Below are 22,847 nucleotides of genomic sequence, written 5' to 3'. Positions count from 1 at the left end.
AAGCAGACAGATACGCTGGAGACAATCAACGATACTCTGTATGTGTCAGTGCATGATCTGCAGGAGACAGAGGAAAGTCTGAGACATGAGGCTCAACAAGCAGAGATCAGGAATTGTGAACTTGAGAAAAAGAATGAACATCAACTGAAAGAGATTTCCAGATTGAGAGCAGAGTTATTTACGCTTAAGTCCCAATCAGAGGACGCTAAGGAAGCCATCAAGGATGAAGTTAAGAGAAGAGAGGAGCTGACTCGGTCGAAATCTCTGATGGAGAAGTCAGAAGTCAAAAAGTTGACCAACGCACTGCAAGATAAAAAGGAACATGAAGAAGTCCTGAATCTGCAGAAAAGCATCGTTATGGCTGAACTGGCCCAACTTGAGTCACTGAGTGACAAACGATTCAAAGAGATCGAAACACTAAAGACAAGCAAGCGAAATCTTTTGTGCCAACTCCATGAAGCTGATTTGCTCATCCTCCATAAAGATGAGCTCATAACCAAGCAAAGCAGGGCAAATGATGACTGTCACAAAACCATAGAGGAGCAGCATTTAATCACAGAGGATTTGAGGAAATCAGCCCGTGATCTGAAGGACCAATTGGAGGAAGCCCAGATGGAACTTAGCAGAAACCAAGCTGAGGACTGTGATCACAATCTGCAAGAGGAGTTATTAACATTGATTCCTCAGGAGGAGGTACAGCCTTATTCACTATGGCTGAAAGTATTTTTGTTAACTGTGATCATTGTTGTAGGTTTCCTTATTTGGGGATTTGTCCTGACCAGAGGACTGGCTTACAACTGCCATTACCGTTTCAACCCACCTCCCTTTTAAGCAAGACAGAAAATCTCGATCAAGGATATTTATTATTTAAGTCCAGTTGGATAAAATTTCCTGAGACAAAGGACTGAAACATCATGCGTAATGTGTTGTGATTCAGTGCCATATATATTTCTTATAATATATATATTTTTATTTAATGTTTTTATTTTTGTGGAAAATTGTTTTGCCGTTTCTGTGTTATATTCTGTTTTTCTGTCTAATGTTGTAGATTGGGGCCTGTTATTAAATAAAATTGAATTTCCCGACGTTGATATATCCACAATTCTTAATAAGTCTCTGCAATGTTTTACTGCAAAGCAAAAGTTATCTATGGTGTGTAATGGTTGAAATAAAGTCGCACCCATGCAAACACATTCACTACACTGTATTTAATGTTGAACCATCATTACAAGAATAAAAAACTGTAAAAATGGTCAATATAATCAGAAAATTACTGCAGTAGAAACGTAAGTGAATCTGCAACATTAGTAAAATCCATATTACCAAGAGTTGGGTTTGTGGATGAAAAGTTTGTGAGAGAAGTCCTGAACGCAACCCCCCTGGTATGTGAGAGTGAACCCTGCAAGGAGTTTCTTGTCACAGAATCCAAAAAAAGGCAGCGTCTGTCAGAAGGATGTGACAGCTCACATCAGAATCAGAATTCTTTTTATAGTCATGTATATTTGCACATACAGGAAATTGCCTGGGTGTGGTTGGTGCACTTTACAAACAACAATATCGAACAATATAAACAACAATATAAATAAACAATATAAACAGTAAAAGAGTTACGTGCGGTTTTAAGGTGCAGAGATTGGTGACAGTGCCAGTAATATAGAGTTATAAATTATATATTGGGCTGTGCTCCTCCTGAAATCTGCTACCATCTCTACAGTTTTTAAAGCGTTCAGCTCCAGGTGGTTCTGGCTGCACCAGAAAGCCAGGCTGTTAACTTCCTCTCTGTAGGCGGCCTCGTCCCCATTGGAAATTAATCCAATCAGGGTTGTGTCATCAGCAAACTTCAGAAGTTTTACAGAGGGGTGGCTAGAGGTACAGTTGTTGAGGGAGAAGAGGAGAGGAGAGAGCTCACAGCCTTGAGGGGCTCCAGTACTGATGGTCCGGGTCTCAGAGACAAGCTTCCCCAGCTGCTTCCTGTCGGTCAGGAAGTTAGTGATCCACCTGTAGGTGGGCTTAGGCACACTCAGCTGTGTCAGCTTGTCCCAGAGAAGAGCTGGGGAGATGTTGTTGAATGCGGAGCTGAAGTCCACAAACAGGATCCTGGCATACGTGCCGGGGGAGTCGAGGTGCTGGAGGATGAAGTGGAGTCCCATGTTGACTGCGTTGTCTACGGACCTGTTGGCTCTGTAGGCAAACTGCAGCGGGTCGAGGAGGTGATTGGTTATGGTCTTGAGGTGGGTCAGCACGAGGGGCTCAAAGGTCTTCATTACTACGGAGGTCGGGGCGACTGGTCTGTAGTCATTAAGGCCTGTGATCCTCTGCTTCTTGGGAGCGGGGATGATGATGGATGTTTTCAGGTAGGCGGGTACAACACATTCAGCCAGTGAGGAGTTGAAGATGTCCGTGAATACTGGAGAAAGCTGATCCGCACAGTGCCTCAGTGTGGCGTCTGGTCCAGCTGCCTTGCGGGGGTTCAGTTTCTTCAGGAGCTTATTTACATCTCTCTCCTGAATTGAGAGAGATGTGATGGGGTGTGATGGGGGGGGATGGAGGGGATGGGGCAGTCTGGGGCCATTTTGTGGGGGGGGCTAGTGTCTTTGTCCATCTGAGCCCCCCAACAAAACGTTCACCCTCATCAGCTCTAAAAGGGGACATATTATGAAAATTCCACTTTGGTTTTGCTTCTACACATTAATTTGGGTATCTGGCGTGTCTACCGTCCCAAAAACTTTGGATAAAACAACTCCCGCGATTTGTTGTGGTTCCTCTATGTCAGAAACTATAATTATAGAGTGTTTAGAATGTGAATACAACCAGAATTAACGTCACATCGGTCTACATGGCATAGCCCCCCCCCCCCCGAGGCAGAGATCTGGTGGAGGAGGAGACCGGGTTACGTTACGAGCCATAGCACGGGTGTTACCGGGGAAGCTAGCCGAGGGGGGACGCTAACCAGCCGGTGAGCAGTGCGAGAGACGAAGATCTGGCCGAGAAGCAGAGCCTGCGGTCGGGGTAAGTCACATGCCCAAGCCCCCTCCTTCGACACCCGACATTTAACAGAGCAAACAGCGAAGAAGTTCTTCAACATGGATGACATTAAAATTATCCTCGGAACATGTTGTATAAAGACAACACCAAAAAAAACAAATGATGGGATGGCTTCAGTGTCCGGTGTGAACAGCCAAGCGCTGGCGAGCTAGGGATTAGCGCTTACACCACACTTTGGCATCGCTTCCGCGTCAGGTGTGAACCCGGCGTAACGCCTATCTCAACCCACCTCCCCTTAAACAAGACAGAAAACCTCCATCAAGGGGTTTTATTTGAAATTCCAAGAAGTCCAGTTCAATAACATTTCCTGAAGCAAAGGACTGAAACATCATGTGTAATGTGTTGTGATCAGTGCGCAACACTTACTACTAGTTGCATTACGTAGGTAAACAGGACCAGAGTCTAGGTTCTTAGGAGCAGTAAAATAGTTAAACAATGGAAATATATATACAGTGAACACACAACAGACCATAGAATTAGTGAAATTGTTGGCTTCTTTTATATAAGAATAGAACAAGTGAGTCGTTTTAGATAGAATAACAAATAGGTACCATATGACATTTACAATACGACTAACATATAACACACATGTTACATACAAAGCTTCAAATGAATTTAATTCAAGTAAAATCTTTTTCTTTTAGAAAAAGAAAAGATTTTCCATTTCCTATTTCTGGTTTTATCAATTCTATTTTGACTTCTGTTGAAATTGATTTTTAAACTGTAAACTTAATATTATTGTTTAGTTTCTATTTGAGTTATCAGTTATATCAGTACAACAAGTTCTAACATGTTCTATTAAGTTTTCAATTTATCTTGAATTAGGCCAATTTAAACTTTAAAATCTAGTTTTACTTTCCTACGTTACACCTCAGTTAAACCAGTGAGTAGCTGGATAGCATTAGCACAGCACAACCATATGCTTCACCAACATACACAGGGAAAATAATATGCATACAATGCAATACAATCAATATCAAGCATAACATTCAAATGTCAAAAGAACCCATTCTTAACATACTGTGAATGTTATGGTGTTAATCCAGTTCGGTGTGTTGTAACTGACTTGTTAACAAGTTCAGACGGATTCTTTCTAAAACCACGTTGTGCAGTTCGTAAATTCCACTGGAGGTAGAAACAGTCTGTAGATCTGAGATGTTCACTCTTCAGACGAAATCCTATGTTCACGCGAACTTCTAGTCGAAGTAATGAAGGTTCCTGTCAGTCCTACCATTCGCTGGACAACAGGATTAATGCTCGTTACAAAAGAACAGGTGCTCTCCTCCGATGGAACAGGACTACGTTCAGTGCGGTCACTCGCTGGCAAGGCTCAACATCTCCTCTTCTGCAGGCTTGGAGCTAGGATGTTAGCATGGATGCTTAGCTTCACACCATTTCTCAGTAACTCTCAATAACTTTTCAAAGGTAAAAAAAAACACACAGTAAAGCATCTGGTCAGCGAAACAGCAGTACGAGTATTACGAGCAGTGTGGTACGAGACAGTTTAAATGCTTCAGATATAACAAACAATGCATAGTATTTCCATGCCTGAGAGTGCAGACCTCTATATATACAGTCTATGGTGCAGACGCATCCATGTTTGAGGAGAGCTGTGTCTATGTTACCAATCCAGAGCTACATCAGGAGCTGGCTGAATTACAGCAGCTGGCAGGGAAACTGTGGACAGAGAACAAAAAACTGGTGGAAACAGTGGATGATGGAAAGGAAATCTACCACTGCACTACCTACTATGAGCTAACACAGAAGACTGTTGAACTTGAGGACCTATTTAAGATGCTGCAGATAAAGAAAGACAATGTAATTGCAAGAATGCTGACTCTGCAGGAAAGTTGAAAGGGCAGTACCTGTCATGACCTTACGAAGAAGATTGCTGAATTTGAGAACCACGTTCAAATGCTGAATACGGACAACAGAACATCTTTTGGCAACACAACAGGAATACTACAACTACAGTACCTGTTTGAAGCTATCACGGAGGTTGGCTGAATATGAGAACCAGACAGAAACGCTGGAGACTCTGTATGTGGCAGTGCATGATCTGCAGGAGACAGAGGAAAGTCTGAGACATGAGGCTCAACAAGCACAGATCAGGAATTTTGAACTTGAGAAAAAGAACGAACATAAACTGAAAGAGATTTCCAGATTGAGAGCAGAGTTTTATACTCTCAACCCTTGTGTGGTGTTCATGTTTTGGTCACCCAGCCAATGTTCGTGGGTCTGGTGGACCCACCGCATTATTCAGTCTTTCAATCAATACAGCTACAACAATATATGTAAAAATACTTAACAGATGTTAACTTTATCGCAATAACAACCAATATTAAGAGCATATATGGTTAATATTTGTCATTTACCCCTGTTAAATCACATTTATGAATAAAAATGCTTTTCGTTTTTGTGATAAAATCCAGTTAAACAAAGAAACAACAATTACAATCAAGATATGATTTGGAAAAACGAATATGAATCAAGGTTTTTCATCAGTATTGACGTTTATTTATTGAACTTAATTAGAAATTGAACACACTCTTTTCAGTCTAGACACGAGCCCCAATGAACAGATACATTATCTGGAAATGATTTTTGAAGAGAAAAAATCTTTGGAAGACAATGAAGGGGAAGAGTTTAGAGAATATGAAGATCATGTTTCTGTCATTCAGAGTCTGACAGTGAGTTTGGGTTAGAAGAGGATGCGATTGACCATCAGCCAGCTACGTAAAATGTTAATCTGCAGCCAGTCCCAAATCTGCAGCCAGGCCATCAGCAGCCAACATATGGATGACAAAAAATTATGACAATTTAATGGTCTTTTTGAACTTAAGACAGCCCGCATGGCTACCAATGTAATAAGGTTCAATCAGGGCCGACACGGATAGCAGTGACTCATGTGCAGGACATCAAGGTTTCTTACGAACTTTTCATTACGAAAATCATTCTGGATTGCACTAATTTGGAGGGACAGCATGTTTTCGTAGAACGCTAGAATGAGATGGACCAAACCCATATATTTGCATACTTTGGGGTTATTATCCTAGCTTGACTTTTCAAATCCAAAGGGGAATCAACAGAATCCTTGTGAGATGCAGTAACTGGCAGAGAACATTTACTTAAATGTGCAGGAATGTTGGACCAGAGGTGATTGAGATATACAATTGAACACTTTACGTAGTCCTGGGTCCAGTGGACCCAAACATCACAAATGTAATATAAATGTGCAGGGGGGGTGTAAGGGTAAAGGGTTAAGAACCAGTTAGATGAGGCTAAGAAAGTCATCAAGGATGAGGTTAAGAGAACACAGTAAGCTGACTTGGTCGACATCTCTGATGGAGAAGTCAGAAGTCAAAATGTTGATCAACACACATCAAGATAGAAAGGAACATGAAGAAGTCCTTAATCGGCAGAATAGCATCGTTTTGGCTGAACTGTCCCAACTTGAGTCACTGAGAGACAAACGATTCAAAGAGATCGAAACACTAAAGACAAGCGAGCAAAATCTTTTGTGCCAACTTCAAGAAACGGATTTGCTCATCCTCCATAAAGATGAGCTCATTACAAAGCAAAGCAGAGAAAATTATGACTGTCACAAAACCATAGAGGAGCAGCATTTACTCACAGAGGACTTCAGGAAACCAGCCTGTGATCTGAAGGACCAATTGGAGGAAGCCCAGCTGGAACTTAGCAGAAAGCAAGCTGAGGACTGTGATCACAATCTGCAAGAGGAATTGATAACTGTGATTCCTCAGGAGGAGGTACAGCCTTATTCGCTGTGGCTGAAAGTATTTTTGTTTACTGTGATCGTTGTTATAAGTTTCCTTATTTTTGGATTTGTCCTGACCAGCGGACTGGCTTACAGCTGCCACGTTGACTGCCATTTTTTACAGACTACTTATCTCAAACCACCTTCATTTTAAACAAGACAGAAAACCTCCACCAGGGGTATTTATTTGAAATTCCAAGAAGTCCAACGCTATCACGGAAGTTGGCTGAAAATGAGAACCAGACAGATACGCTGGAGACAATCAACAATACTCTGTATGTGGCAGTGCATGATCTGCAGGAGACAGAGGAAAGTCTGAGGCATGAGGCTCAACATGCAGAGATCAGGAATTGTGAACTTCAGAAAAAGAACGAACATCATCTGAAAGAGATTTCCAGATTGAGAGCAGAGTTATTTACTCTTAAGTCCCAATCAGATGATGCTAAGGAAGCCATCAAGGATGAAGTTAAGAGAAGACAGGAGCTGACTCGGTCGACATCTCTGATGGAGAAGTCAGAAGTCAAAAAGTTGATCAACACACATCAAGATAGAAAGGAACATGAAGAAGTCCTGAATTGGCAGAATAGCATTGTTTTGGCTGAACTGGCCCAACTTGATTCACTGAGAGACAAACGACTCAAAGTGAACGAAGTGCTAAAGACAAGCAAGCAAAATCTTTTGTGCCAACTTCATGACGCTGATTTGCTCATCCTCCATAAAGATGAGCTCATTACAAAGCAAAGCAGAGAAAATTATGACTATCAGAAAACCATAGAGGAGCAGCATTTACTCACAGAGGATTTGAGGAAATCAGCCTGTGATCTGAAGGACCAATTGGAGGAAGCTCAGCTGGAACTTAGCAGAAAGCAAGCTGAGGACTGTGATCACAATCTCCAAGAGGAATTGATAGCATTGATTCCTCAGGAGGAGGAACAACATTATTCACTATGGCTGAAAGTATTTTTGTTTACTGTGATCGTTGTTGTAGGTTTCCTAATTTTTGGATTTGTCCTGACCAGCGGACTGGCTTACAGCTGCCACCTTGACTGCCATTTTTTACAGACTACCTATCTCAAACCACCTCCCTTTTAAACAACACAGAAAACCTCCATCAGGGGTATTTATTTGAAATTCCAAGAAGTCCAACGCCATCACGGAAGTTGGCTGAAAATGAGAAGCAGACAGACACGCTGGAGACAATCAACAATACTCTGTATGTGGCAGTGCATGATCTGCAGGAGACAGAGGAAAGTCTGAGACATGATGCTCAACATGCAGAGATCAGGAATTGTGAACTTGAGAAAAAGAATGAACATCAACTGAAAGAGATTTCCAGATTGAGAGCAGAGTTATTTACACTTAAGTCCCAATCAGAGGATGCTAAGGAAGCTGTCAAGGATGAAGTTAAGAGAAGACAGGAGCTGACTCGGTCGACATCTCTGATGGAGAAGTCAGAAGTCAAAAAGTTGATCAACACACATCAAAATAAAAAGGAACATGAAGAAGTCCTGAATCGGCAGAATAGCATCGTTTTGGCTGAACTGGCCCAACTTGAGTCACTGAGAGACAAAGGATTCAAAGAGATCGAAACACTAAAGACAAGCGAGCGAAATCTTTTGTGCCAACTTCACGAAGCTGATTTGCTCATCCTCCATCAAGATGAGCTCATTACAAAGCAAAGCAGAGAAAATTATGACTGTCACAAAACAATAGAGGAGCAGCATTTACTCACAGAGGACTTCAGGAAACCAGCCTGTGATCTGAAGGACCAATTGGAGGAAGCTCAGCTGGAACTTAGCAGAAAGCAAGCTGAGGACTGTGATCACAATCTGCAAGAGGAATTGATAATTGTGATTCCTCAGGAGGAGGTACAGCCTTATTCGCTGTGGCTGAAAGTATTTTTGTTAACTGTGATCGTTGTTATAGGTTTCCTTATTTTTGGATTTGTCCTGACCAGCGGACTGGCTTACAGCTGCCACCTTGACTGCCATTTTTTACAGACTACTTATCTCAAACCACCTCCCTTTTAAGCAAGACAGAAAACATCCATCAGGGGTATTTTTTTGAAATTCCAAGAAGTTCAGTTAGATAAAATTTCCTGAGGCAAAGAACTGAAACATCATGTGTAATGTGTTGTGATTCAGTGCCATATATATATATTTTTTATAATATATACATTTTTATTTAATGTTTTTATTTGTGGGAAATTGTTTTGCCGTTTCTCTGTCTAATGTTGTGTAGATTGGGGCCTGTTATTAAATGAATTGAATTTGCTGACGGATTATATCCACAACTCTTAATAAGTCTCTGAAACGTTTTACTGCAAAACAAAAGTTAGCTTTGGTGTGTAATGGTTGAAATAAAGTCTCACCCATACAAACACATTCACTCCACTGTATTTAATGGTGATCCATCATTACAAGAATAAAAAACGGCAAAGTGGGAAAGAGCGACTGCATGTACCATCACTGTTAAGATCAAGAGCATAACATTTTATTGTACAAGTCACTATAATCTGGAAATTACTGCAGTAGAAACATTAGAACAAACCAGGTGAATCTGCAACATTAGTACAATCCATATTACCAAGAGTTGGGATTGTGGGTGAAACCTGGATCAATTTAAGTCAAGCAGATCACGTCGACATTATTCAGTAAAATAAGTACACACCTAATGCACACATGAGGAAAACCCAAAATCTATTTGACTTTTACGGTCATCACTTTACTATAATGCCTCAATTATAACAATAAACAGAAAAACAAACTCTTCATCACTCAAATTTTAAAAGCATCAAAGGGAGACAAGACAAATCCGTTATAGAAAATGTTCTGCAAGTTCTTTACCACAAGAAGTACAGGCCTTGCACCAGAGGATAAAAAATAATCTAAAGATTATTCATGAAGGGAGAGGTGCCTTCTCTGCTACAGCTTTGGCTCCTAGATGTTGGACTGGCCCAGGTCCACTTTGGATGGGAGTGGCCCAGCCTCTTCCTCTGGCCCTGTGGAGGGGACGATCAGCAGGGAGGAAGCTGGATATGGGATCAGTTTCTGCTCCTTCATGAAGTCGCCATCACCATTGATGCTCAATTTCTGAGAGACAAAAAAGGAAATGACTTAAATGTTGAAATACAAATAGCAAGAAAATCTGCCTCAAAGCTAGTCTCTGAAAGTGAGGCAGCTTTAGAGGCAATGGCATAAAACATTAACGCTGCTTTCTTAATATTTAGGAATAAGGGAAAGTAAAAAAGTAAACGTTATGAGAGAGCAATATAATGATTAATACTTTTCCTTCACGAGTGCATACACCGCATTTGTATAGGAGCGATATGGTCTCAAAGCTTTTTGATCCATTTAAACGGTCTAGAGCGTTTTCCACTGTATTTTTCTCCACCAAGGACTGGATGTTCTCGTCTGCATTAGCAGCATTACATAAAACCTACTGGACAGATTTCCTAGAAACTTGGAAGGATGTGGTATCAGTCAGGGACAAAAGATCCTCAGAATCAATTATTGGTTTGGATGAAGAAAGAAAAAAATCTGAGTGTGCAATTTGGTGCAGATTCCAAAGAAAAATCCAGAGGTGGTGAATTTATATGTGGTTTCATAAAGGGAAATATATGCTCTCTCCTGAGTGTCATTCAAGTTCTAGAGTTACAGTAATGTACAAAGAAAATCACAAATAAATAAAAGTAACACATCTGCAAAGGTCATTTAAGAGACTCAAAGAAAGAGACTGTTACAGACATAGCTAGCCCGGCCATTTCCTCATTTCCTCTTTATGCTGAGCTAAACAGTCTGTCTATTTGTTCATACAAGTCAAACTATTTAAACACCCTAACATTACGCAAACAGTTGCTTGCCCAGATGAGCGTGCATGCTAACCACAGACTGTACAGAACTTACCTCAGCAGGTACATACTGGTCTACAGCAGTTGCTACAGTGGCACAGCAGATCCAGATCAGGACTAACACAGACAGGACCAGAGTTGTGGTCAGGATCCAGCCTGGCAGCCATGGGTTCCTGACAAGGAAGTAAAATTAATTTGTTAGTGTGGTTCCGCTGAAATGACTTCTCCTCAGGCTCTATTGAGTAACCCTGTTAAGACCTGGTATACAAATCATTACAATTCGATACGTTTCATACACATTGATCCATTTGTGACCACAATCAAAACACTGACTGCCACATATTGATTTTATAAATCTTCGAAATGGGTGAAATCTCGTTTTATTGTAGAGATGCACGAAGCCTAATGATTTGCTCTCATAACGACCTCTGATTTCTTTCCTTGAGTCAAAGTGAACGCTTGAGACAGATATAATGAAAGTGTTTACGTTAAAACCCAACTGACCTTGACAGACAGCTGAAGATGTTGTATTCAACATCGTAGCTGCGATCGCCGCCGGGCATGTCTCTGTCCCTCTCCTGGATTAAAGTGCGATGGTACTCTTTGTAAAGTGGGCTGCTCAACGAAGGGGCTAGAAAATGAGAAGTAAAAGTTACTTTAAAATCCAAAACATACAATTTGTTTTTTTCCTCCTTGATGAATAAAAAACTGTTTAGTGTTTAAAAGATGGTCTTTGTGTTGCAACTTTCAGAACATGTTCTATTTTTATTCTTTCATTTTAAAAAGGCTCAGTGACTTTCTTAACCAGTTTATTGAGGTCGACTTTTAGAAAATACTCCTGGTGTATGCAAGACTGACAATTCAACATTCCTCATTATATAACTCAACTTGTTCGCTCCACCAAAATAAATGTTGTTCTAAAACCAGTTCTATTCGGCATCAGTGCAGCAACTCAGTGAATCAGCAAACATTTCCACCAGTATTGTAATCAGGGATGTGTCATAAGCAGAGTGCTGTGCACAATGGAGCTCATTCATTCCAATCTGTAGAATACAAAGTCCAATTGATGTCCTACTTGATGGCACTAGAAAACCCCACTATAACATGGGTCCAGCCGGAATACATTTTTGGTCTGTATTGATGCAAATTTCTTAAAAATAAGACAGGAAGAGAATATCACTAGTTTGACTCCATCAGTGGAATTGATGATAATTTGAAAGAAATGCTTACGGCTCTTCTCTGGTTCCTCCTTTACTTCTTTTACCAGTTCAAGCTGGGAGAAAAACTTGACCTGTGGTTCAGTCTGTTAAACAAAGAATAAGAATGTGTTACAATAGGTTTCTTCATTACATTTCCACAGTAACAGGATTAGGAGCGTTTGCGTCACAGACATGAGATTAAATCACCTCCACAATTTAGTTCTATACCTGGAAAATGACAACTCTGCCATCATCAGCCTGGAGGTAGAACGTCCACGTGGAGGTGATGATGGTGTGAGCCTGGCTCATGACATCATCCCAAAATCCTCTCACCAGAGTGAGGGGGTAGAGCATGTGAATCCTTGGCATCATGGCCTCCAACTGAAAAACAACTACTGTGAATACTATTGTTTTCAATGGGAGATCATACAGATAATATACTGCTGCACTGTCTTCTCATATCACAAATAACTATCAGGACTTGCACACTTCTATTAAGTAATTTTGCACATTAGCGACCTCTGCATTTCACCCATATACCAATAATATAATATTACAAAAATATTATTCCACATTAATCCTCTTATTGTGAAATTTTACCTGCATACCTTTACATTCATATTATATTGTGAACTATTGCAAATGTACATCCATATGTATATCTTTTTATATACAATGTAATGTGATGTTACTATGGTCCATTTATATAGAGAAATATATGCACAGCATTTTATACTCATTCTCTGTGTAGTCTACATCTGCATATATATATATATATATATATATAAGGATAGTCCCAGTACAACATCTCTTGAATCACTTCACGTGACTCAAGTGTATTTCAATACAAAACTATTTCTGGGATGAAGTGTACATTGTGTACAAATTCTGTATTCTCCAGTTTCACTATTATGCCTTCTCCAATTCTCTCGTTTACCTCATTCTGACTTGTGCGCTGCTGTGACAAATGACTTTGTGAACGTGTCCGTGTGATCAATAGAATGTTCTCTCTTGCACAGTGTCTGATACTCGTACCTGCTCGTGCCGCTGCTCTGCAAAGGGAAGCTGACTCTGACAGCCCAGGTTGCATGCATACTGCTCATCAGACTGTGTGTAGGCTTCTCGACAGGCTGCAGGAGTAAAAGGTGCACAAGTGATGAGAAGGGACAGATGGTGAAACAGGATTACAGACAACGGGTGATTAGGAGCAAGCCTCCTTATTATTATAATTATATGCTGGAGTGTGTACACATCAGGCTCATCGGGTGTATGTTTTGAAAGTGTGTGTTTACAGTGGCAGCCCACGGGCCTGACAGGTCACGTGTGGTGGGATTGAGTGGTGCGTGGCTCACTGGATTCACACTCGGATTTGGTCTGATTCAGATCCTCGGTGTCACGGACGAACTGGCAGATGGAGAAGAGACGGCAGCCCCGGTGACAGGCGTAGAGTTCCTCCTCCTGCAAAACAAGAGCACGGGGCGAGGTGAGCCCGGGCGCCTCGGGTAAAGAAAGAGCAGCTCCACATTCGACGCTCCAAGCAAACAAAACAAACAAACAGCTCGTTCTTTTCAAAAAACAAACAATGAGCCACGCAGGCCCGCGCAGGTTAGCTGCGGCTAGCGGCGAGAAGCGGGTTGACAACACTCACCCGCGGGTACGTGTGCAGGCTGTATGTCAGCTCGCACGACCGGTGGCAGGACGCGCTGTTTCCCAGGACGCTCTCGAACACGTCCGCCGTCGCAGACGCGCTTGACAGGAGCGCGAGGAGTCCGGAGACGTACACAAAGCAGGACACGCTCCCCATTTTGTCCCTGAAAACCTAAACAAACACGAAGCAGCACTTCCGCCTATTTAATCGCCACGTCTTCTCGCGAGACTCCGCGAGCTTCGCGTTCTGCTGTGTTTGGGTGCTCCTCGGAAATTCATCGATTATACCCTCACAGAGGGGGGCTGCGGCACAACCTTGTCGTTGCACCTGATGTAAACAATAAAAAACAATCTATCTATCTATCTATCTATCTATTGACCTATCTATCTATCTATCTATCTATTGACCTATCTATATATCTATCTATCTACTGATCCATCTATCTATCTATCTATCTATCTATCTATCTATCTATCTATCTATCTATCTATCTATCTATCTATCTATCTATCTATCTATCTATCTATCTATCTATCTATCTATCTATCTATCTATCTATCTATCTATCTGTCTGTCTGTCTGTCTGTCTGTCTGTCTGTCTGTCTATCTATCTATCTATCTATCTATCTATCTATCTATCTATCTATCTATCTATCTATCTGTCTGTCTATCTATGTCTAGCCATCTATCTTTCGGTTTTACCGAGAGCACTTGAGTGCACCATTAGCCTCCTCTGTTTACTATAGCATCTGAGCCGCTGTTAGCTCTTAGCTGTTAGCCAAACAGAAGATTTTTCCCCGTCGCCACTAGAAGAGCGAACATGAATGGGGGGTTTTGAGGAAGCATCCATTTGTACGAGCTGATCCAGGGGTCTGAAACCTTTAATTTCAAATGACAGCGTTAGCTTGGTGCCGCTAACAGCTGGGTTAGCATCTTCTAGCTTGAACTTAGCACTGAGCCAAGTCCCCCCCCCCCCCCGAAGATGGACAAGTTCGTGGTGAAGCTTCCCAGAGGAGGACCAGCTGCTAAATCCAAAAGCAGCGAGAAGGTTTACAAACAAACCACTATCGAGTCTCTGAGGGTGAGTGAAATAATCAGTTGAACCATTGTAACTACATGAGACTGGTTTATTTACTCGTGTTTACTGACTGTGTGTCCCACAGAGGGTTGTTGTGATTGAGGACATCATGAGATACAAAGCCATGTCGGAGCTTCCTGAGCAGAGCAAAGACAACCTGCTGACGGCCCTGACCGAGCTGGGCAAGAAGATCCCGTCCACACAGGTGCTCCGGTCCTCGAAAATAGGTGAGAATGGAGAGATCCCCATGTCCCTGGGTCTGGTTGATTATATATTGCGTTCATACATCACCCTTTACAACATACACTTTCTTACAATGATCTAAGACAATGCACATGGGTTCAAAACAAATCAACCAGGATTGTTAGACCCACATAATTAATCACAAAAAGTAAAACCAGTGTTCTGAGGTTGGTACACTTTCCAATACCAACAAATTGGCCAAATATCTGCTTATCTTTAAAACGTAAGGAAACATACAAACAAATGGATAAATATAAGTCTTGGATTTGTTAAATAATTTAACATGTAAAACATAAACACAAATACACATCTTTGCTGCACTGTTTATTCTATAAGAGGACGCTGCTCTCAGATGAGCACTGAACTCCGGATAAGTTCTCCGAAGGGGATGCATGTGAGAACCAACACGTCAAAGTGTTTGGTAACAGCCAAAAGAGTCTGGACCTAATTGTTTGTGGACCTTCTCCACAGTGCACGGCTGAAAACGGCTTAAAATATTTGCATATTAGCAAACATAAACATTGATATTAATTTATCTGTGAAACGCTCATATCAGCTTAAAGATATATCGTCCAGGCTCTGTTATATGTTTTGTATAAGTATTTTATTTCGTTTTTTCTGAGTCAATTTAAACCCACGTAATTAACAGTCAGTTGATTTCACTGGTCTGTTACAGCTCATATTTTTTAAAAGTTTGCCTCATACATGCCAGACCTTTTATATCACACAGTTTAGCACCAAATGAAAATCTGTCTCCTCTAAGGTCACACTGTGAACAAAATGCGAAAGCATCTGGACCCTGAGGTGAGTTCAATGGCAGCAAAGGTCTACACCGACTGGAGGACGTTCGTCCAGGAGAATTCCAATAAGCCGTCTATTGAGGTGCGCTCCGACAAACAATCCGAAGGACTCCGGAGCAACGCCAGAAGACTAATGTCTGAGGCCCTGGAGGTCAAGGTGAGGAAGAGCAGCTCAGGACAAGCATTCGTGTTCAACTCCTTTCTATTCCACTGCTCATCTGTAATCTACATCATGTACAGACTACAAAACCTAGCTCGGGTCACATTTATTTCTCTTTCTTTTTGTTGGCCGTCAGAGGTAATATCACAACAAACGCATGCAAATTGCAACTTTACCTTTCGTATAAGAAAACTTCTTAAACTCTATCAAATAAGGTCCAGCTCTTCTGTATTCATCAATGTTTAAGACTCAGTAGAGTTAAAGTTGAATCTCATCCCCTTTTTTCATATCACTTATTTGATTTCTAAAAACAAGTTTACTTTGTAGCTATTTGATCAATGGCAGCTTCAGAAACATGTATAAGTAATGTTTTAAGTAATGTTTGTGTTCTCTTCTCATATCTCTGGCTCCCAGGAGGATTCGGGTCTTATAGACGTCATGGAGAGAGAGGTGTTTCACCGGAGCTCCCGATTGGTCAGTGGTTCATACAGACGGACTGTTCGAGCGCTGGTGTTTGCCTTCAAGCACAACCCAGAAACCCGAGCTCAAGTGAAGGACAACACATTATCAGTTAACCAGGTGGTTTCCAAATACAAGAAATAGCTGAAGAAGAACAAGGCTTTGCTGCTGACTGCATATCAGAGACTTCTGATTTAATTTTTCTTTATTTTCTGCAAAGGAAATACAAAATAATTGTTCATTGTGTGGCACATACTCTTGCACTGTTGTTGAACTTTGCATGAGTCATTACCAAGAAAATACATTTTATTGTTGGTGATGATGATAATGTTGAATCTATCGTGATCATGTATGATAGATGCTTTGTTTTTATACTGTTTTCGACCCTTTTTTATATAAAATATGATTTTAAATATCACAGCTTCATCACTGGAGTCCTTTCTTGAGCTGAATAAGACTATATGTACATTATATATAATACTACAGCAACACCAGCCAAACAATAGCTATCACCATGAGGATAACAGCCAGAACGCAGATACTGATGAAGACGATATCGCTCAAATCGTGAGGCTCGGTGTCCTGATGCCCGGGGTGGTCGTCGCCGCTGTGGTCAGTTTGCAGGGCCTGCTCCTCCAGTCGCCGCTCCTCTGCCGTGATGAGGGACACTGATGCTATCTTCCGCAGGGCATCGCACTGCACCTTGTACTCCTGCACATTCTGCTGCTTCCCGTCAGAGAAATCGATGTAGAGCTTGTTCACCAGCACGGTGATGTTCTGGTGTTTCTGCACAGGATCAGGAGTTAGAGTGTAAACACAACACTGTCATTGTCTTAACCTGCTACAGGGTGAATCATTGCTTATCGTTAGATTATGGCTCGTCACCTGGCCGGCCGTACCACAGTTGACAAACTGAGCGAGTATCTTATAGGAGGTGGCCGTTAACTGGGCGGCACAGGTCGGGTTTCCCAGGTAGATTCTCTCACGGTCCAGCTGAGGTAAGGACTGCTGGGGTATCAAAATGGTGAATTCTGATCTTGTACAGCTAACGTTTACTGGTACCACTTGGATACAGGAAAAAAAAGAAGACAACTTGCTTTTTTTAAGATCAACATTGGAAAGAGTATTTTGCAGAGATGATCATTTAGAATTTCAGACAATAGTAGGGAGATTGATGATAATCAAACGCTGAAAATATGATATCGTGCTTAAAGGGATAGTTCACCCAAAAATTCAACTTTACTCCCAATACACTCAAGACAATGCTGATGGAGGAGTGTGTGAAGTGTTTGTGCGTGAACATGGATAACAGCGGATATTTAGGCTAAAAACATGAGTCAAATTTAAATGTGGGGGCTTCGGGACACTTGGTTGACACCTCGGGAGCAGTAGAGCCGGTCACCATTTACTTCAATTGTATTGGATTTGGCTGCATTGCTGTTTACCCCTGGAGGACTCACACCCCTCCATCGGCATAGTGGTGACTAGATAACAAATGCATTTTAATTTCTGGGTGAACTATCCCTTTACTCCAGTATTACCTCCAAGATAAGATGCCGTGAACCCTCTTTGAGCTTCATTTCTGTCTGTGCTGAGCACCACCAGCATCTTGTTACTCTTGGAGATGAGAGAGGGAGGATGCTCTCGGCCACACCAGCGTCCCATTAGGGCGTCCGTCTGACTGTCCCCGTCGTAAACAGCCACAGAGTCATAGTCGCACTCGTCCGACAGACCGTTGCGATCTTCCAGGTCCATCACGGGGAAGAAGAGCTTGATGCGATATCCAGCCGCCAGAGTGACGCTCCAGTGGCAGTTGATGTTGTTCGGGTAGATGCTAGGGAAATGGGGGCTGCTGAAGTTGCCGCTTACAGCTGACAGGAATTGTTGGCATTCGCCTGGAAAAGGTACAGCAGATCAGACAAGTTAGCCAACTCTTTTAATTTGTAATAGTCTGCTACACAGTGCTCAGTTCAGTTCCCTTCTTGCCAAAAGGTAGATGAGAAGATCGATACAACTTTCAGGTGCAACAAATGTGAAGCGACAGCCTACATCCTATTAGTTTATCTGAGCACAGAGACTGGACATAAAGGAAACAGCTCATCCAGGTCACTGTGTTCGGCCGAGATCTAGGGAAGTGCCTGAATGTCCCTTGTCAACATTTTTTCAGATTAGACTAAACATAAATCCATTTTAGTTTTTAGTCAGATGACTCTGGACCACACCACAGAATGGAAACCGATACGACTGAATAGCCTCCTGGTGGCTGCCTGCAGCACTGGTCACAAACTCTGTCTCCTCCATGTTAACAGATGGAATATGGGCAAAGCTAGAAAGTCAAAATATACATAAAACACACAGTTCTCACAGATGGTTTTTGTCAGTTTAGGTAGTTCTCATCAGATTGATGTATATCCACGTGCTTAATTCTCCCTGTAAGTTTATTATGTGTCTATCAGTGGAAGCTGGATACGATCACCACTGTGCAGACTCTGGCAACAGAAGTGTTTAAGTTCCCTTGTGCTTTAGTCAAATTAAATTCCCCCAGAAAAGTCTTTGCTGTTCTACAGATCTATAGCTTGTTCTCGCTTGGCTTTCATTCTTAATGTTTTCATCTGAACTGGTGAATGAATCAGATCCTTGTCAATACATGTTGCATTGTTTAAACTTCCAAGTCGGGCAAAGTTCCTCACATTGTTTGGAACTGACCAAAGTCCTCTTTTAATTGCCAAGACATAAAAAAAGGCGGTACACTGGTGTGAAGAGTTGATTACACCTAATAAAACCGTGGTACCTGAGTAATAGTACGCCTTGAATCCTCGCCCCCCTATGTTGAAGTCAGACTTGAAGACCACCAGAAGCTGGTTGGAGGTGGTGACTATGTTGGGAGGTTTTTCTGCCCCGCAGAATTTGCCCAGGAGCCGATGGGTGACCGTCGGGCCGTCAAACAGGGCGACAAAGTCAAAATTACATCCCTCGTTGTTCTCCAGCTGAAAGTCCAGGAAGACGAAGGTGACCACACTGGTGTTGGACACGTGGATGGTCCAAGAGCAGTCGGCGTTGTTGCTGTACTCCTCAGGGTAGCCTGGACTGGCGATTACACCGGATAGGCCAGTGTGGACTCCACCACACATGTCTGGAGACAATAGAAGACAAACTTACATACAGGAGACTCCAGAGAGGACACTACTGTTAAAGTGAAAGAATTTGGTTTATGAGGTGGGACGGATGACAATAAGTATTTACATGTAGCATTGGTAGAACTCTGGAGACTTAGTTTGCTGTATATATTTATAAGGTTTAGCAACAGAGTTTGTACCTAGGGGATGATCGTAAGTTGTGGTTGCGAGTGTCTATTCTAACAACCATGACATTTAGTTCATATGTATTCATGGTCCCTGGAGGATGTTCCAATGACTTGATGGTAATTTAAACACCTATCCTCTGTGGATACTTCCTGGTTTTGGGGTTGTGTTGTGCATGTTTGCCCTGTCCCTGCTCTGTTTGTCCTCGTTGGCAGTATCCTGCTGGTTGGGCGTGGTCTCCGTTTTCTCCTCCCCCTCACCAACTCATCATCCTATCATCCGGCTCACCTGCTTTTGTTTACAAGGACAGGTTTGTTCACCTCTTCTCTGCCAGGGCGTGGATTTACCTTAGTGGTATTCATACTTTGGGCCGACTCAGCTTGTTCCCAGCCTGATGTTTGTACGCCGGTCTGCCTGAGCCCTGACCTCTGTTCTCTGTCTGACCCTCAGTAATCCCCTGCACTCAGCCGGCTCCACAGCCACACAGCCCCTGCTCCCCCTCTGCAAACAACCTTCACTTGGACGCAACTCTGGACTCCTTGCCCCACGACACCCGGCTTTATTATTATTTCATTGTATTATTGATTGGCTTCCCTGACTTGCACAATTTTGTTCAGCACGTTCTGGTGCTGTTGATTCAATCTTCTGGGTTTACCTGCTCTGTGCCTGGACTTGAGTGATCGGCTGCAGTAACTTATATCCTCCGACCTTTCATTAGTGCTGTCATTAGTTCATAATTAATGTTTTTTGCCTATAACCAAATGCCATCAGCTAATGTTTTTTTACATGCTAACACAATAAACCTAGATGAAAATGTTAAACCATGCAGCTAACCATCATCATGCTAGCCTTTTCATTAGGAGCATGATGATATTGTGTGACTTTATACAACAAAGAGCTTTAAATATGGCCCTCGATTCTTTCTCATGTTTCTGTATAATGTTTTGTTGAGACCTTGTTGAGGTTTAAGGTCGAGGCTTGAGTTATGCTATTCCTTCTAGGCCAGAAAAAGTCGGATCAAGATTCTGTCAGTTCACTTGATGTCATATTGCATCAAACCTTCTGACAAGTTACCCTTTCTGTAGCCGACGCTGAATCCGCTGTGGGCCACGTGCCGGTCCGAATGGAAGATGATGGACATGACATTCCAAGAAGAGGTGAACTGAGGTGGGGAGATGTCCCCACAAAATGTCCCCAGAAGGTTTCCCTGGTCCTCAGATATGCCATTGTAGATTTTGATGTAGTCGTAAGCGCAGTTGGCGTGGTACTCCAGCTCGAAGTAGTGAAATGTGAGGAGGACGGAGGAGCCCTCGGCCACCACTATCAGCCAGGAGCAGTCTGTGTTGAAGGGGTACGGCCCTGGGAAGTTTGGGCTGGAGATGTTGCCGGATGGAGCCGCCAGGACTCCTCCACATTTGACACCTAATAATGAAAAAAGGGTTTCAGCACAGAGTAAAGATATACAAACAGGGTTATTGCACTTATCTGTTTCAGTTTCCTTGCAACCTATAGAACCTCTGTACGTGTAATAGCTGAAGCTGAAATCTGATCAACTGAGGTCCAACTCTGCCTGCAGGATAAAGCACTCCCTTCAAGTTTCAGCCTTGCTCCATCAAGATAACAAATAAAAAACTCACCTTTTATAGAATCCGCCCGCTCCACGACCAGCAGCAAATGAACGAGCAAAGCCACCCTGTGACTCATGTTGTTGTTATTGTTGATTCTGCTTTTGTGTCACGCCTCAGCCACGCTACTGCACAACAACAGACAACAGCAGTGTCAGAGCGGAACAGGCAGCCCTGAGACATCAGCGGCGGTGCCTGCAGAGGTAACAGCACTTTGAAAAATTCATTCAAAGCCCGGACGAGGAACCTGACACCCACCCGGGCCGCGCTCTGCCCCTCTCCGCTAAATTTTAATGACTGATATCCAATGAGCACGAGTGGCTTGTCAGGACACCGTCGGAGAGATGCTTATGCATTTTTAATGATGCGTGGCCTCACACAACGCACAGACACAACACATACACCAGCTGTGAGTGGAGTTGATAAAGGAGACAAGCAAGAGGACAGCCATATTTGTTGCTAGTACAAATGGCTTCATTAGAGCAACGTGATGGAGAGAAGACCCCTCAGCCTTTAATGCTGTGGAGTCAGGGGCAGGATGTTTGCTGTGTAGAAGCAGCAAAGCATGACACATCGACATGTTACTGCATCGATGAGGAAATGCACCTGCATCTGTCCAGACTGAGAACAATGAAATCAGAACCATCTCACTTCTTTATGACATGAAATTCTTCATTGCTCAGCTGCTATACCAGGAATATGGCAGTCGATACATCTTACAAAAAAAGCTGGATTTTACTATTGAATTTCTAAAGCATAGGCAGTAAATGGACCTTGATAATTTGTTGTCATATATCATTAAATGCAGAAGTCAGTGTGGGCAGCATGGTGGAACAGGTGGTGCTTCAATGCCACTGTGCACCACCTTACACTCCATAGTCCAAAGACACACGGACTGGTGTTACGTTGATTGGAGGCTCTAATTAACTAGGAATGTGAACGTGGACGGTTGTTTCCCCTTCAGGCTGTGACCAGTGGCCACTGGGGAGAAACCGGCCATGACTGCGGCCGGAGTTGGGGTGGACGACAACTCTCCATGTGGCCCATGTTCCTTCAAGACCGTTGTCACCGAGCATGTCAGCGATTAGTGCTGCACCCCCCCATCAGAGTTCTAATGCTGTATGATGTATTAACTGAGAAAGCAAGAATATGTTTTGCACAAGAATCCTGCAGCTGTCTAATAAACGTAGATCTTAGAAAACTGTTGAGCTCAATGAAATGAAACTGGTTTGAAAAACAAATAATGTCTCATTACAGACTAATTGTTGACAGTAGATTGACTGCGTTATGAATCCTAAGGAAGGTCTTCTCTACCAAACACAATATATTTTAATGCAAACATTGTTTACTCTCTGGTTTCTCCCTCCCAGAGGAGTAAATATTTGCAGACTGGTTTTTGTTATTTTTTGCCAAATGCCGATCACATCCTGTGGTTCACCCCTGCAGTCTCACAACGGAACAGAGCGGACACATGTAGACAGCAGTAATCCCGTATGAGTGAAGTGTATTAAAGACAGGGAGATAAAGTGCTCTTAGTAAAAGCCTTTTCTGCAAATAAACGTTTGCTATTGCAGCAGTTCTGTGAAGGCAGGGCTTTTAGAGTGAATACCTAATGGCTCCATTGAACAAAAGCTAGTACCTAAAGAAACCTACTAGATGG

The 22,847-nt window shown here is 42.4% G+C and overlaps 3 protein-coding genes across 3 annotated transcripts; 1 reads left to right on the top strand and 2 right to left on the bottom strand.

The window, feature by feature from the left end:
• Window positions 1-9,207: 9,207 nt before the first annotated feature.
• On the bottom strand, window positions 9,208-13,711 carry tmem59 (transmembrane protein 59). The gene is made up of 8 exons (XM_062404632.1): window positions 13,521-13,711; window positions 13,225-13,330; window positions 12,908-13,002; window positions 12,101-12,253; window positions 11,904-11,976; window positions 11,178-11,304; window positions 10,729-10,846; window positions 9,208-9,915 (listed from the first exon to the last, which is right to left on the bottom strand). Exons 1-8 carry the CDS (start codon window positions 13,674-13,676, stop codon window positions 9,763-9,765), a joined length of 981 nt encoding a protein of 326 aa, XP_062260616.1. The 5' UTR covers window positions 13,677-13,711; the 3' UTR covers window positions 9,208-9,762.
• Window positions 13,712-14,175: 464 nt separating this feature from the next.
• tceanc2 (transcription elongation factor A (SII) N-terminal and central domain containing 2) lies at window positions 14,176-16,678 on the top strand. Its single transcript, XM_062405298.1, has 4 exons — window positions 14,176-14,601; window positions 14,684-14,825; window positions 15,605-15,798; window positions 16,216-16,678. Exons 1-4 carry the CDS (start codon window positions 14,503-14,505, stop codon window positions 16,402-16,404), a joined length of 624 nt encoding a protein of 207 aa, XP_062261282.1. The 5' UTR covers window positions 14,176-14,502; the 3' UTR covers window positions 16,405-16,678.
• A 62-nt stretch (window positions 16,679-16,740) lies between these two features.
• On the bottom strand, window positions 16,741-21,266 carry cdcp2 (CUB domain containing protein 2). The gene is made up of 6 exons (XM_062405296.1): window positions 21,200-21,266; window positions 20,637-20,984; window positions 19,052-19,393; window positions 17,802-18,155; window positions 17,146-17,324; window positions 16,741-17,046 (listed from the first exon to the last, which is right to left on the bottom strand). Exons 1-6 carry the CDS (start codon window positions 21,264-21,266, stop codon window positions 16,741-16,743), a joined length of 1,596 nt encoding a protein of 531 aa, XP_062261280.1.
• Between the last annotated feature and the right edge of the window lie 1,581 nt (window positions 21,267-22,847).

The sequence above is a fragment of the Platichthys flesus genome, chromosome 14 (genome assembly GCF_949316205.1).
Source record: "Platichthys flesus chromosome 14, fPlaFle2.1, whole genome shotgun sequence".
Taxonomy (NCBI): Eukaryota; Metazoa; Chordata; class Actinopteri; order Pleuronectiformes; family Pleuronectidae; genus Platichthys; species Platichthys flesus.
This window is presented reverse-complemented; position numbering and strand designations above follow the sequence as displayed.